General features: G+C 45.0%; 1 protein-coding gene across 1 annotated transcript; it reads right to left on the minus strand.

Moving 5' to 3' along the window:
• Positions 1–908: 908 nt before the first annotated feature.
• fam83e (family with sequence similarity 83 member E) lies at positions 909–16,580 on the minus strand (the record flags this gene model as incomplete). The annotated part of the gene is made up of 6 exons (XM_084166925.1): positions 909–1,106; positions 1,238–1,450; positions 14,521–14,956; positions 15,050–15,174; positions 15,644–15,790; positions 16,119–16,580. 6 exons carry the CDS (start codon positions 16,578–16,580, stop codon positions 909–911), a joined length of 1,581 nt encoding a protein of 526 aa, XP_084023051.1.
• Between the last annotated feature and the right edge of the window lie 975 nt (positions 16,581–17,555).

The raw sequence follows: 17,555 nt of genomic DNA on the forward strand, positions 1-17,555 counted from the left end.
GCCCAGCCTCCCACTCCTTCCCCGTCAGACAGCGCATCACATTTAGCACCTTCTTACACTTTCCCACCACTCTTTCAATGTGTTCTGCCCAGGTCCGTCTAGTATCAAAGTATACCCCAAGGAACCTGAAGGACCCCAGCCTCTCCAAGTTTCTTCCATATAACCTCAAGCACACCATACTCATAATACTACCGCCATCTAGTGACTGAACCAGAATATGACTATTTGGCTGAAAGGGAAAGATATACTGTGGAAAATATGAATTTTCTCCAATCCTCTGATCCTATACATTTTAGTGTTCCTTGGACTATAAAATATGGTGTATTTGCGAGGACAGAGACACAGTTAATCATGATAGTAAACAAAATGTCATAAGATTGAAAGTTATCTTAGACAGATGAAACTGTGTGAATTAACACTATGAAAGGTTATTTTTATTATCTATATTTATTATATTTATTAATGAAATACAGTCCTAATCCAATATTCCATAAGAAACAAATTAATATGTCAAGAAATCTACTATTCTAGTCCAAGACCTGTACTTAAACATTTGTGTGGGGCCTGAAACCATGAATACTGTAGTTATTTAGATTTGTTCTACTGAGCATTTTACCATCTTGTAGGACTTACAATGTCGGTATTATGAGAGATGATCAACTGAGTTTATTGATCCAGCTCAATACATTTCAAACGTAAGGACCTCCATAAATGCCTTTACCTGCTGTCATTAACAGATGGCTTCCCTGCTTCATCTTCTAGGTAAATACAGTAACCATTTTCACTGAAGTTGCACATCAAATTTGTCAGTGTGATTCAACATTAGGCTCTGCTCTCAATGCAGCTACCATTGTCTGTCCCATTCGCATAGTAACATTTCCCTGCTCTCTTCCAACCTCTTCACTCAATCACTTTCTCTCCTCCTTCCCTAGATCCCCGTCACTCTGAGGCCTTCTCCAATCCCTCTGGAGTCCAAAGCTGCCACTGCGAGGCCTGGTGGTAGGAGGCAGAAAGGTTTTGGGAGGCCTAAGGATCCCAGTTTTAAACTCATCATTCCTCTTCCTCATCAGGGTGAGGGCTGGGGTCATTCGAATAGGGTCAAAGTACTGTCAGGAAAAGAGTAAACCAGAGAATGTCTCAGTAGATGGACTCTATATTTATCTTGCTCACACACAGGGAAAGGAACACACACACACACACACACACAAATCATAAATCCTTAAATCCTTACACTTACACTGGCTTGTGGCACTGATGGTCCCCTCTCTTTAAAGCCTGGGTCTGTATGCATCACACTCAGGTCCATCATGGAACTGCTGAGATCTGACACGGTGGTCATAGCACCCCTCCTTAGCTGGGCTGAAGAGCTCTGACGAGGCTGGAGCCTCCTCATGATGTCACTCAAAGAGGTGAAGCTTTCACTTTGAGGCACCTTCAGTATCAGAGGTCTCTGCATGAGAGAAAGGCAAACCTTCACTGTCCATACTCTGTCCTTGAACAGTATCGGATTTTATTTTACTCCAAATGATACAGAATCGTCATTCCATACAGGATGAATCAGTAGCAGTGGAACTGTGTGTATATTTATAAACCAGAGACTCACCCTAAAAGTAGAGGGGCTATCAGCACCAGACTTGACTCCAGATTTGGTTGCCTCTGAGCCTAACTCCACTGCCATAACATCTTCCCTTCTAGTTGGACGATATTTTCTCTCTCTGGAGGGAAAGGCCACAACTTCTTCTCGTGGGCCTGTCTCCATTTTGTTTTCACTGGGCCCCACAGACTCTTTCTCATAAACTTCATAGCTCCTCTGTTTGGAGAGGTGTCTGACATATGTTTTGGGTTGGACCCTTAAAGAGAAAAATGGCATTGTAGCACTATTTACTGACCAAGTATGGTTTACTATGGTAATGTACCCATTTCATTAATTGGAGTTCTGAAAGTTAATTCACAATCACAATTATAGTCACAATTATCACAGCGTTACACACTTGTGTTGGGTTTCTGTTTCAGTGGACGGCTGGTTATCTGTCTGATAGGGTAAAGCTCTGCTGCAAAATAATCTGAAAAAGACAGGTGTTATAACATTACTATTCATGTATTGTGGAAAGTTATTCTCATGTAAACTCATTATCTTCTTAAGGATGCCATAACATTGCAAACTGAGCACATATGAGTCTCATATTTCCAGAGTGGACTGACTTAATAGTCGTTTGATTATCCAGCTGAATTTTTGTCACCAAACTGGTATTGTTGGCCCATATTCTGTAACATAAAAAGAACAAACAGACCTCAGCACCGATTATACAGAAACTGCTACTGTCCCCACAAGATAAAAGTATTCAAAATATACAGAGAGAAAATAGGGGGTATACAGAAGATAGCCCTATTTGGTAAAAGACCAAGTCCATATTATGGCAAGATCAGCTCAAATAAGCAAAGAGAAACGACAGTCCATCATTACTTTAAGAAATGAAGGTCAGTCAATACGGAACGTTTCAAGAACTTTGAAAGTTTCTTCAAGTGCAGTCGCAAAAACCATCAAGCGCTATGATAAAACTGTCTCTCATGAGGACCGCCACAGGAATGGAAGACCCAGAGTTACCTCTGCTGCAGAGGATAAGTTCATTAGAGTTACTAGCCTCAGAAATTGCAGCCCAAATAAATGCTTCACAGAGTTCAAGTCACAGACACATCTCAACATCAACTGTTCAGAAGGGACTGTGTGATTTTTTAAAAATTTATTTCACCTTTATTTAACCAGGTAAGCCAGTTGAGAACAAGTTCTCATTTATAACTGCGACCTGGCCAAGATAAAGCAAAGCAGTGCGATAAAAACAACAACAACACAGTGTTACATATGGAATAAACAAAACGTACAGTCAATATCACAATAGAAAATCTATATATTTGTAGTTGTCCACATATTCTAAGTCAGACCCGCCGAGAGTAGTGATTCTAGTCAGGCGGGCGGGTGCAAGGAGTGTTCGATTGAAGAGCATGCATTTAGTTTTACTAGCGTTTAAGAGCAGTAGGAGGCCACGGAAGGAGTGTTGTATGGCATTGAAGCTCGTTTGGAGGTTTGTTAACACAGTGTCCAATGAAGGGCCAGATGTATACAAAATGGTGTCGTCTGCATAGAGGTGGATCTGAGAGTCACCAGCAGCAAGAGCGACATCATTGATATGTACAGAGAATAGAGTCGGCCCGATAATTGAACCCTGTGGACCCCCATAGAGACTGCCAGAGGTCCAGACTACAGGCCCTCCGATTTGACACACTGAACTCTATCTGAGTAGTAGTTGGTGAACCAGGCGAAGCAGTCATTTGAGAAACCAAGGCTATTTAGTCTGCCAATAAGAATGTGGTGATTGACAGAGTCAAAAGCCTTGGCCAGGTCGATGAAGATGGCTGCACAGTACTGTCTTTTATCGATCGCGGTTATTATATTGTTTAGGACCTTGAGCGTGGCTGAGGTGCACCCATGACCAGCTCGGAAACCAGATTGCATAGCGGAGAAGGTACGGTGGGATTCGAAATGGTCGGGTGATCTGTTTGTTAACTAGGCTTTCAAATACTTTCGAAAGGCAGGGCAGGATGGATATAGGTCTGTAACAGTTTGGATCTAGAGTGTCACCCCCTTTAAAGAGGGGGATGACCGCGGCAGCTTTCCAATCTCTGGGGATCTCAGATGATACGAAAGAGAGGTTGAACAGGCTAGTAATAGGGGTTGCGACAATTTCGGCAGCTAATTTTAGAAAGAAAGGGTCCAGATTGTCTAGCCCAGCTGATTTGTAGGGGTCCAGATTTTGCAGCTCTTTCAGGACATCAGCTATCTGAATTTGGGTGAAGGAGAAGCGGGGGGGGGCATGGGCAAGTTGCAGCAGAGGGTGCAGAGCTGGTGGCCAGGGTAGGGGTAACCAGGTGGAAAGCATGGCCAGCCGTAGCAAAATGCTTATTGAAATTCTTGATTATCGTGGTGACAGTGTTTCCTAGCCTCAGTGCAGTGGGTAACTGGGAGGAGGTGCTCTTATTCTCCATGGACTTCACAGTGTTCCAAAACTTTTTGGAGTTAGTGCTACAGGATGCACATTTCTGTTTGAAAAAGCTAGCCTTTGCTTTCCTAACTGATTGTGTATATTGGTTCATGACTTCCCTGAAAAGTTGCATATCACGGGGGCTGTTGGATGCTAATGCAGTACGCCACAGGATGTATTTGTGCTGGTCAAGGGCAGTCAAGTCTGGGGTGAACCAGGGGCTATATCTGTTCTTAGTTCTGAATTTTGGGGCATTATTTAAGATGGAGAGGAAAGCACTTTTGAAGAACATCCAAGCATCCTCTACTGACGGAATGTGTTCAATATCCATCCAGGATACCCGGGCCAGGTCAATTAGAAAGGCCTGCTCACTGAAGTGTTTTAGGGAGCGTTTGACAGTGATGAGGGGTGGTCGTTTGACCGCGGACCCATTACAGACACTGGCAATGAGGCAGTGATCGCTGAGATCCTGGTTGAAGACAGCGGAGGTGTATTTAGAGGGTAAATTAGTCAGGATGATATCTATGAGGGTGCCTATGTTTATGGATTTAGGGTTGTACCTGGTAGGTTCCTTGATAATTTGTGTGAGATTGAGGGCATCTAGTTTAGATTGTAGGACGGCCGGGGTGTTAAGCATATCCCAGTTTAGGTCACCAAGCAGTACGAACTCTGAGGATAGATGAGGGGCAAGCAATTCACATATGGTGTCCAGGGCACAACTGGGGGCTGAGGGGGGTCTGTAGCAAGCGGCAACAGTGAGAGACTTATTTCTGGAAAGGTGCATTTTTAGAAGTAGAAGCTCAAACTGTTTGGGCACAGACCTGGATAGTATGATAGAGCTCTGCAGGCTATCTTGGTTTCTCAAATGACTGCCTTGCCTGGTTCAGCAACTACCGTATTGGTCCGAATATAAGACGGCCTTTTTTCCCCTCGAAATAGGTCCAAAAAAGTCGGGTCGTCTTATATTCGGGGTCTAGTATTCAGAGCGCAGTTTCTCTTCTTCGGCGCTCCCTTTAAATGTCAATACACATTCGCGGGCACAGATGGCGCCAAAAATTCGTTCCGGACGGAGGGAAGAGGCGTCCTTAACAACCAGCCCGTTACCGGTGTTTAAAGATGGAAAGACAGGCTGACCATTTAGAGACAAGTGGCTCAAAAGTGGGCCAGGTCAATAAACAACAGCGGAGGAGCTATGATGCCAATTTCAAAATAATGGTTGTCAATAAGGCAGAGTCATCTAACAACTGCCAAGCTGCCAAGACATTCGGGGTCACTGAGTGTAATGTAAGAAGATGGCGAGCAGAAAAACAACGTCTAAAAGATGCTAACAGTCAGCGAAAATCCTTCCGTGGTCCTCAAAGTGGTCGTTTCATTGAGGTTGACCGGAGGGTTTTTGAATATGTCAGGGAAAAAAGAAGTGAGGGAATGCCCATTACCAGAGCTGTCATCCAGGTTAAGGCCCTGGAAATCGCCAGAGAGCTCAACATCACTGGATTTAAAGCCAGCCTCGGCTGGTGTCGTAGGATGATGCGGCGTAATGGACTGTCACTTAGACGGAGAACGAGTTTGGCCCAACGCCTGCCGTCAGACTTCGGAGAGAAGTCTACTGTGTGAATGGATCCTGCATGCATGGGATGCTATTCCCTCACAGAGCATCATCGATGGCTTTAAAAAATGTTGCATCTCAAATGCATTGGACGGCAGCGAGGACGACGTGCTTTGGGAGGAGCCGGTGGAAGCGGAGCAGCTGGGGAGCGATGACAGCGAGAGCGAACACAGCGGGGCAGAGGACGTGTGTGAGGGATAGAGAGACATCGGAGGAGAAGTTTGGCGAATTTTTGTTAAGTTTAGTTAAATGTGTGGCCTGTATTTTCTCTGTTATTTAAAAATGTTGCTTTATTATTGCTTGATATTAATTTTGAATCATACTGTACATAGTTTGCCTTTGTGTTTAATTCACTGTGTTTTTAATATTGTTATTTTAAAATAAAATGAAGTTCTTTGTTCGGCAAATCTAGTCTGCAAATCTGTTTTTCTAAATGTTTGTGTTGAAAAACGGGGGGTCGTCTTATAATCAGGGTCGTCTTATATTCGGACCAATACGGTACTTCTCAGATAGAGTTCAATGTGTCAAATTGGAGGGCCTGTTGTCTGTACCTATGGCAGTCTCTATGGGGGTGCCACAGGGTTCAATTCTTGGGCCGACTCTTTTCTCTGTGTATATCAATGATGTCGCTCTTGCTGCTGGTGATTCTCAGATCCACCTCTACGCAGACGACACCATTTTGTATACATCTGGCCCTTCATTGGACACTGCGTTAACAAACCTCCAAACGAGCTTCAATGCCATACAACACTCCTTCCGTAGCCTCCAACTGCTCTTAAACACAAGTAAAACTAAATGCATGCTCTTCAATCGAACGCTGCTGGCACCTGCCCACCCGACTAGAATCACTACTCTCGACGGGTCTGACCTAGAGTATGTGGACAACTACAAATACCTAGGTGTCTGGTTAGACTGTAAACTCTCCTTCCAGACTCACATTAAGCATCTCCAATCCAAAGTTAAATCTAGAATCGGCTTCCTATTTCGCAACAAAGCCTCCTTCACTCATGTTGCCAAACATGCCCTCGTAAAACTGACTATCCTACCGATCCTTGACTTCGGCAATGTCATTTACAAAATAGCCTCCAACACTCTACTCAGCAAATTGGATGTAGTCTATCACAGTGCCATCCGTTTTGTCACCAAAGCCCCATATACTACCCACCACTGTGACCTGTACGCTCTTGTTGGCTGGTCCTCACTACATATTCGTCGCCAAACCCACTGGCTCCAGGCCATCTATAAATCACTGCTAGGCAAATCCCCGCCTTATCTTAGCTCATTGGTCACCATAGCAACACCCACCCGTAGTATGTGCTCCAGCAGGTATATCTCACTGGTCATCCCCAAAGCCAACACCTCCTTTGGCCGCCATTCCTCCCAGTTCTCTGCTGCCAATGACTGGAACGAACTGCAAAAATCTCTGAAGCTGGAGACTCTTATCTCCCTCACTAAATTTAAGCATCAGTTGTCAGAGCACCTTACCGATCACTGCACCTGTCCACAGCCCATCTGAAATTAGCTCACCCAACTACCTCATCCCCATATTGTTATTTATTTTGCTCATTTGCACCCCAGTATCTCTATTTGCACATCATCTCTTTCACATCTATCATTCCAGTGTTAATACTAATTGTTATTATTTTGCACAATGGCCTATTTATTGCCTTACCTCCATAACTTGCTACAGTTGCACACACTGTATATATATTTTCTGTTGTATTTTTGTCTTTAAGTTTTAACTCTGTATTGTTGTTTTTATCGCACTACTTTGCTTTATCTTGGCCAGGTCGCAGTTGTAAATGAGAACTTGTTCTCAACTGGCTTACCTGGTTAAATAAAGGTTAAATAAAATAAAAATAAATAAAATCTCTACAGTAGATTGCAACTCCACCCCCTTTGGCAGTTCTATCTAGACAGAAATGTTGTAGTTCGGGATGGACATTTCTGAATTTCTGGTGAATCAGGGTTGGCAGAGTGTGCTAACGCAGTGAATAACTCAAACTTGGGGAGGAGGCTTCTGATGTTAACATGCAAGAAACCAAGGCTTTTACGGTTACAGAAGTCAACAAATGATAGCGCCTGGGGAGTAGAAGTGATACTGGGTGCTACAGGGCCTGGGTTAACCTCTACATCACCAGAGGAACAGAGGAGGAATAGAATAAGGATACGGCTAAAGGCTTTAAGAACTGGTCTTCTAGTGCGTTGGGTACAGAGAATAAAAGGGGCAGATTTCCGGGTGTTGTAGATTCAGGGCATTATGTACAGACAAGGATATGGAAGGATATGAGTACAGTGGAGGTACACCTAAGCATTGGGTAACGATGAAAGATATGGCATCACTGGAGGTACCGCATGTATGGGGGGTGGGACAAAGGAGCTATCTGAGGCAGGTTGAGCGGGACTAGGGGCTCTACAGTGAAATAGTACAATAAGAACTAACCCAAACAGCAATAGGCTAGGCATATCGACATGGGAGAGAGGCATAACGCAATCACAGGTGTTATTTGAGAGGGCTAAGACAACAACTGGTAATGGCGATGAAAGTTTGGGCTGAGGCTAAACAGATAAACAGGATGGGGTACCATGTAAAGGAACATTCCAGCAGGCATCAGCTGTGTAGCTGAGTTATCAGAAGGTCCAGTGAACAGCAATAGGTAAGTCCTGGAGCAGTTCGTAGGCTGCTACAGCACAGGCGAGCAGGAGGCATGGCTGTTGATTGTGCGCGCTAGCAGGCCGGGGCTAGCAGATGGATCTTTGTGGTCGTCGCAACGGGAAGCCTGTTGAAACCACATCAGACGATTACGTCGGCAGACCAGTCGTGATGGATCGGCGGGGCTCCGTGTCGACACTAGGAGGTCTCATCCGGTTGACAGAGAGGTAGATAGCCGGGAGATGGGCCTGGCTCGAGGCTAGCTCAAGGCTAACTGGTGCGTCGGGACAGTGGTGATTAGCCAACAACAGCCATTCAGTTGCACCTAGCTAGTTGCGATGATCCGGTGTTAAGGTCCAGTGATTCAGTGATTCCGGCAGAAAATCCGATATGCTCTGGGTCGATAGCACGTTGTGCAGACTGGCCGATAATTGTCCAGGCTAGAGCTGGCTGGTAGGTAGTGCAGGCCACGGTCAGAGGTGAAGACCGCTAACAGTGGCTAATAGCAAGTAGCTAGTTAGATGGCTAGCTGGCTAGTTTCAGCCGTAGGTTCTTGATAAAAATAAAGAAATAATAGAATCTGTTCCACATTGGGTGAGGCGGGTTGCAGGAAAGTATATTTAGTTAAAGGATGGAACGTGAGATAGAGAAATATATACGAAAAGAAAGACAAAAAAACAAAAAACTGCCCATTTACACAAGGACACAACAGAATACACGACCGCACTTTTACGCCATTATGGAACACGTATCAGGCCTTCATGGTCGAATTGCTGCAAAGAAACTACTACTAAAGGACACCAATAAGAAGAAGAGACCTGCTTGGGCCAAGAAACACGAGCAATGGACATTAGACCGGTGGAAACGTGTCCTTTGGTCTGGAGTTCAAATTTTAGATTTTTGTTTCCAACCGCCGTGTATTTGTGAGACGCGGTGTGGGTGAACGGATGATCTCTGCATGTGTAGTTCCCACCGTAAAGCATGGAGGAGGAGGTGTTATGGTGTGGGGATGCTTTGCTGATGACACTGTCTGTGATCTATTTACACTTAACCAGCATGGCTACCACATCATTCTGCAGCGATATGCCATCCCATCTGGTTTGGGCTTAGTGGGACTATCATTTGTTTTTCAATAGGACAATGACCCAACACACCTCCAGGCTGTGTAAGGGCTATTTTACCAAGAAGGAGAGTGATGGAGTGGTGCATCAGATGACCTGGCCTCCAGAATCCCCCGACCTCAACCCAATTGAGATGGTTTGGGATGAGTTGGACGGCAGAGTGAAGGAAAAGCAGCCAACAAGTGCTCAGCATATGTGGGAAGTCCTTGAAGACTGTTGGAAAAGCATTCCAGGTGAAGCTGGTTGAGAAAATGCCAAGAGTGTGCAAAGCTGCAATCAAGGCAAAGGGTGGCTATTTGAAGAATCTTAAATATAAAATATATTTTGATTTGTTTAACACTTTCTTGGTTACTACATGATTCCGTATGTGTTATTTCATAGTTTTGATGTCTTCACTATTATTCTACAATGTAGAAAATAGTCAAAATATAGAAAAACCCTTGAATGAGTAGGTGTCTCCAAACCTTTGACTGGTACTGTATATATCTTTTAAAATATATTTTCCTTTATTATTTTCCCCTAACCCTACCATTCCTCCCCTAATTGGAGCAAACTAATGGACAACAACTCTTAGGCTTCTACTTCCAGCTTATACACGCTATATACATTTTACGGACACAGTATAGTTTACAATAGTTATCTTTTGTTTGATTTTAGTCCCATCCTTCAGCTCCACTCAACCCCTCCCATCGATCTCTGAACACCATCCAGTTTTTCAACTGTGTTGTGATGTTTCACAAAAGTTCTGAATCTTTCTATTCTTATAGATTCTACATATTGTAAATGAAAGATCAACATTTTTGCTAAGAGTATTATTATATTATTGATCAATTGACTATGACTTTTTAAATCACCCATCAGTGCTATATGCAGAGTTAGCTCCAGGTAGATGTTGCAATTCTTCAGCCATTCCTGGACCTGTGACCAAAAACAAGCTACATATGGACAGTACCAAAACAAATGATCTAATGATTCTTTCTCTTCGTAGCAAAATCTGCAGAGCTGTGATGGTTGTATCCTCCATATACAGTGGGGGAAAAAAGTATTTAGTCAGCCACCAATTGTGCAAGTTCTCCCACTTAAAAAGATGAGAGAGGCCTGTAATTTTCATCATAGGTACACATCAACTATGACAGACAAAATGAGAAAAAATATCCAGAAAATCCCATTGTAGGATTTGTTATGAATTTATTTGCAAATTATGGTGGAAAATAAGTATTTGGTTAATAACAAAAGTTTCTCAATACTTTGTTAAATACCCTTTGTTGGCAATGACACAGGTCAAACATTTTCTGTAAGTCTTCACAAGGTTTTCACACACTGTTGCTGGTATTTTGGTCCATTCCTACATGCAGATCTCCTCTAGAGCAGTGATGTTTTGGGGCTGTCGCTGGGCAACACAGACTTTCAACTTTCCAAAAGATTTTCTATGGGGTTGAGATCTGGAGACTGGCTAGGCCACTCCAGGACCTTGAAATGCTTCTTACGAAGCCACACCTTTGTTGACCGGGCGGTGTGTTTGGGATCATTGTCATGCTGAAAGACCCAGCCACGTTTCATCTTCAATGCCCTTGCTGATGGAAGGAGGTTTTCACTCAAAATCTCACGATACATGGCCCCATTCATTCTTTCCTTTACACGGATCAGTCGTCCTGGTCCCTTTGCAGAAAAACAGCCCCAAAGCATGATGTTTCCACCGTTCATGCTTCACAGTAGGTATGGTGTTCTTTGGATGCAACTCAGCATTCTTTGTCCTCCAAACACGACGAGTTGAGTTTTTACCAAAAAGTTATATTTTGGTTTCATCTGACCATATGACATTCTCCCAATCCTCTTCTGGATCATCCAAATGCACTCTAGCAAACTTCAGACGGGCCTGGACATGTACTGGCTTAAGCAGGGGGACACGTCTGGCACTGCAGGATTTGAGTCCCTGGCGGCGTAATGTGTTACTGATGGTAGGCTTTGTTACTTTGGGCCCAGCTCTCTGCAGGTCATTCACTAGGTCCCCCCGTGTGGTTCTGGGATTTTTGCTCACCATTCTTGTGATCATTTTGACCCCACGGGGTGAGATCTTGCGTGGAGCCCCAGAACGAGGGAGATTATCAGTGGTCTTGTATGTCTTCCATTTCCTAATAATTGCTCCCACAGTTGATTTCTTCAAACCAAGCTGCTTACCTATTGCAGATTCAGTCTTCCCAGCCTGGTGCAGGTCTACAATTTTGTTTCTGGTGTCCTTTGACAGCTCTTTGGTCTTGGCCATAGTGGAGTTTGGAGTGTGACTGTTTGAGGTTGTGGACAGGTGTATTTTATACTGATAACAAGTTCAAACAGGTGCCATTAATACAGGTAACGAGTGGAGGACAGAGGAGCCTCTTAAAGAAGAAGTTACAGGTCTGTGAGAGCCAGAAATCTTGCTTGTTTGTAGGTGACCAAATACTTATTTTCCACCATAATTTGCAAATAAATTCATTAAAAATCCTACAATGTGATTTTCTGGAAAAAAAAATCTCAATTTGTCTGTCATAGTTGACGTGTACCTATGATGAAAATAATAATAATAATATGCCATTTAGCAGACGCTTTTATCCAAAGCGACTTACAGTCATGCATGCATACATTTTTTTTTGTGTATGGGTGGTCCCGGCGATCGAACCCACTACCTTGGCGTTACAAGCGCCGTGCTCTACCAGTTGAGCTACAGAGGACCACAAAATTACAGGCCTCTCTCATCTTTTTAAGTGGGAGAACTTGCACAATTGGTGGCTGACTACAAAGGGAAGCACAGCCGCGAGCTGCCCAGTGACACAAGCCTACCAGACGAGCTAAACCACTTCTATGCTCGCTTCGAGGCAAGCAACACTGAAGCATGCATGAGAGCACCAGCTGTTCCAGATGACTATGTGATCACGCTCTCCGTAGCCGATGTGAGTAAGACTTTTAAGCAGGTCAACATGCACAAGGCCGCAGGGCCAGACGGATTACCAGGACGTGTACTCCGAGCATGTGCTGACCAACTGGCAAGTGTCTTCACTGACATTTTCAACATGTCCCTGACTGAGTCTGTAATACCAACATGTTTCAAGCAGACCACCATAGTCCCCGTGCCCAAGGACTCTAAGATAACCTGCCTAAATGACTACCGACCCGTAGCACTGACGTCTGTAGCCATGAAGTGCTTTGAAAGGCTGGTCATGGCTCACATCAACAGCATTATCCCAGAAACCCTAGACCCACTCCAATTTGCATACCGCCCCAACAGATCCACAGATGATGCAATCTCTATTGCACTCCACACTGCCCTCTCCCACCTGGACAAGAGGAACACCTACGTGAGAATGCTATTCATTGACTACAGCTCAGCATTCAACACCATAGTGCCCTCTAAGCTCATCACTAAGCTAAGGATCCTGGGACTAAACACCTCCCTCTGCAACTGGATCCTGGACTTCCTGACGGGCCGCCCCCAGGTGGTAAGGGTAGGTAACAACACATCTGCCACACTGATCCTCAACACGGGGGCCCCTCAGGGGTGCGTGCTCAGTCCCCTCCTGTACTCTCTGTTCACCCATGACTGCATGGCCAGGCACGACTCCAACACCATCATTAAGTTTGCCGACGACACAACAGTGGTAGGCCTGATCACCGACAATGATGAGACAGCCTATAGGGAGGAGGTCAGAGACCTGGCCGTGTGGTGTCAGGACAACAACCTCTCCCTCAACGTGACCAAGACAAAGGAGATGATTGTGGACTACAGGAAAAAAAAAGAGGACTGAGCACGCCCCCATTCTCATCGACGGGGCTGTAGTGGAACAGGTTGAGAGCTTCAAGTTCCTTGGTGTCCACATCACCAACGAACTATCATGGTCCAAACACACCAAGACAGTCGTGAAGAGGGCACGACAAAGCCTATTCCCCCTCAGGAGACTGAAAAGATTTGGCATGGGTCCTCAGATCCTCAAAAAATTATACAGCTGCACCATCGAGAGCATCTTGACTGGTTGCATCACCGCCTGGTATGGCAACTGCTTGGCCTCCGACCGCAAGGCACTACAGAGGGTAGTGCGTACGGCCCAGTACATCACTGGGGCCAAGCTTCCTGCCATCCAGGACCTCTATACCAGGCGGTGTCAGAGGAAGGCCCTCAAAATTGTCAAAGACTCCAGCCACCCTAGTCATAGACTGTTCTCCCTGCTACCGCACGGCAAGCGGTACCGGAGTGCCAAGTCTAGGTCCAAAAGACTTCTCAACAGCTTCTACCCCCAAGCCATAAGACTCCTGAACAGCTAATCATGGCTACCCGGACTATTTGCACTGCCCCCCCAACCCATCCTTTTTACGCTGCTGCTACTCTGTTAATTATTTATGCATAGTCACTTTAACTCTACCCACATGTACATATTACTTCAACTATCTCAACTAGCCGGTGCCGCCGCACATTGACTCTGCACCGGTACCCCCCTGTATATATAGCCTCCCTACTGTTATTTTATTTTACTTCTGCTCTTTTTTTCTCAACACTTTTTTTGTTGTTGTTTTATTTTGACTTTTTTTGTTAAAAATAAATGCACTGTTGGTTAAGGGCTGTAAGTAAGCATTTCACTGTAATGTCTGCACCTGTTGTATTCGGCGCATGTGACCAATAACATTTGATTTGATTTGATTTGACTAAATACTTTTTTTCCCCACTGTACTTGTCTTAAATGATCTCCAATGTACCTGTCTGATTAGGATGAATAATATCCAACAATATATTTTTAATTCTAAGCGCTATGCACTTTGCTAGAATTTTTTAAATCACAACAATGAAGTGTAAGGGGCCTCCAATTTCTTTAATGGACTGGATCTTTATATTAACCACTTGGGTCCTATGTTTGCACCTGTTGACATATGTTTAAAAGGGAATGAAAGGTAAATGATCATACCTGAATGCATGAAAGTGACTTTTTGTACACTTTAGAGCCTTATACTCTCTTATCAAAAACTTGTCACTGTTTTCAAATGGTTAGGAAATCTGGCCTTCTGTGGCATAAACACAAGTATGGGAATCACATTGTGGGAATCCCTCTGGTTTCATCACACATACCTTCTCTCATTCACAGGCGTAGTTGTGCGGTGATCAACCTCCTTCGGACAAAACTCCTCCCCAAAAGGTGGCTTTTTGTTCACTGCTGTAAAATGTTGCAGTGGTTCTTCCATGTTCATATTCATGTCCATGGGTTCACTGTGTTGATTGACAGGACTTCCTCTGTGGATAACGCCCAGGGCCTCCCAGTCCAGGGTGGAGTCTGCAGGTGGGGTAGGAGGGGGGCTGTCGATAGGATCCATAGGGAGATACTTGGGCTGGTTGTTGAGGTCAAGGAGCACTGAGTGGTGATGGGGCTCATCTATCGGGGCCCTGCCGGCCTTCCATGTGTCTGGAACTGGAAGTGAGGCTGCAAAGAGGATCCGGAACTCTCGGTCGAAGGATTCCACCACCGGGCCACTCAGCACTGTCACCAGCTGCCGGTGCAGGTGGGCGTCTGACCATGTGAAGCTGGTGAACACAATAACAAGCTGTTATTTGATGTCAGAGGGAAACTGAGTGTGTAATAGGTTAGAAACAGTGGAAAACACCTAGCTACTTTACCTGTAGCTACCATTAACCACTGTCTCCAAATCCACCAGGAGGAAGTTGTCTTTCAATTCCCCCATCACTATCTTTCCCTCCCGCGAACAGAAGGTCTTTCCTCCAAGAACACGAACCTGCATATTCTATGAAGAGCAGAATACATGGAAATCAACTTTATTTCAACCCTGTCGATTCAGACATAGACTTTGGATTGACTTCAATTCTGCCAGCATATACAGTATATCATTACCACAGACGTGACCTTAGCCACACCAAGAGACGCACAGACTGACACAGTGAATGCAGAACAACCTGTTCAGTTGTGTTGCTTCACCCAGATGCTACATTCCACACATGCAAAAAAAGGAGTTACCAGAGACTATAGTCAGCCTGGGTGTGTGTCAGCTTCTGAAGAGCCAGACGTCAGGTTCATGACATTCTGCTCTTATGAAACCTGATGCACTGTGACAGAGATTATTAATATGTTGAGCTGTTTTGGTACTGTGTGAATTGAGAAGTTATGTGGGATTGGCTATGTGGTATGAATGACATCATGAGTCAGAGTCTGTAGTGATATGGACTTCTGAGTCCTTATATGGTGTAGTTACTCACCGGATGCCTCAGCCTGTGAGGGGGGAAGTTCTCCTGGTTGGATCTCTGGTTCAGGATGATGTAAACAGGGACTCCCCGTGAAGCGATGGTGTGGAGATCACCAATCACAGTGCTATCTGTCAGTCTGTCTGTCACCATGGCAATAACCTGTATAGCAGACACTCCATCAGAGGAATATTGATATGTGACAGACTGGATATTCCTCCCAATCAGTTCGCAAACTCAAAACCCTCTGAACCGTAACACAACATACTCAAGAAGCACCATCAATAACACAGACTCAGCAAAGCAAAGGCATTTCTGGATCTGGGGTGACAGTACCTCTAGGTCTCAGTAAGGTAGTTGCGATGAACTCAGCCATCCGCTACTAATTTACATCATACAATCAAGATTTTTACTGATGTACCAAGTGCATGTAGGCCAAATTATATTATTGTGCCTTAAGACTATATAATATTGAATCATTCAGACATACCTTGCTAGCCCCCTGCAGTAGTCTTCTGATGATCTCTCTGATAGGAGGTTGTCCATCCGCTGGTGGGCTGGTGTAGACCATGGCGTGTCCCATTCCCACCCAGGTGACCCCCTCAGGCCAGCCCAGCTCCAGGCAGGGTGCAGGGGTGTCTGAGTGGGTGGGGAAGTACCTGGCAGAGAAGTTCTGCACCCCTGAGCTGCCCCCCTCCTCAGCCCCCTCCACCTCCTCATAGCTGCTGTGGTAGTCCTTGACCCAGCCACTGATCTGGTTCACCTCCTCTGGGGAGAGGAAAGGGACGAGGTGCTCTGCACTCAGCTTGGAGTAGAAGGCCCCGGGGCCTGCACTCAGCAGGCCTTCTAGCGCATAGCGCTCCCTCTCGCAGTGGAGGTACTCCGGGCTGGACTCAGACACCGGCAGAAATATCACGTCCTTATTCAGACTCTGTTCCTGGGAGTTTGACATGGCTGTACAGTATATATCCTCCTCGGTCTTTGGGAATGAGGATTGTCTTTTGAACTCTGGGGGGGTCCCCCCCCCCCCACCTACAAGCACTACTAGGGCAGCACAGGTCCAGCCAAAGTCATTACACCAATTACACTAGCTAGTAATGATATGCTAATTGTTACTGGAACATTGTGTACGGTAGAATTCTCCTTTTCAATACCTCTGTTTCCTCTGAAAGAAATGCAGTCACCAATGAATCTTGTTTCTCGCATTGGATGTCACTGAAAGCAATCAATTAAATAAGTTAATTTCCATAAACAGCTTAGGCTGTGACCCAGATATATCTTCAGGGGAAAGAACTTGAAAACACTGGCAAAAAAAATTCCCAGCCTTTCACAAACATGTCACAAGTTCTTGTTGACATAAGGAACAAATAGCTCTGAGTTATGATATATAATCTAAATAGATTCTAACCACTAAAAACGATGAAAATATGGAGATAATGTTAGTGATGACAGAAGATAGACTCACCCCTCACACTTCACATCCTAAAATAGGACTGATTACCTCCAACTGGTTACAGATTCTCTTATCCTCCTCCCCTTCTTGAACAACTCCTCCCTCCCTCTCACCTTCCTCCTCGTCTCTCTGCTCACATTGCCTCTCGCTCTGCTCCAAGCGTTCTGCTCTGCTGACAGAGCCTTTCAGTCTCTCACAGCCAGGGTCGGATCACTACCCTGTTTCCTCGAGATAATCACCACTTACCCTGAAGTGCACAGCTGACAACTTGTGTTCCAACTTGTGGATTCTGTGTGGCTATCTTCCACAATAAAGCCGTTTTATGCGTTCTGCCCTTGTGTTATCTATTATGTGGTGATGAAAGAAAACCATAGCTGACTCCTGAGACTGTCCTCTGACCGGTCTAGCCAGACGGGCAGGTCTGCTAGCCGCAGGATCAGGACTGGAGTCAGACTCCCCCTGACTACCTGGTGA

Source organism: Coregonus lavaretus, assembly GCF_964263955.1.
Source record: "Coregonus lavaretus genome assembly, chromosome: 8".
NCBI lineage: Eukaryota > Metazoa > Chordata > Actinopteri > Salmoniformes > Salmonidae > Coregonus > Coregonus lavaretus.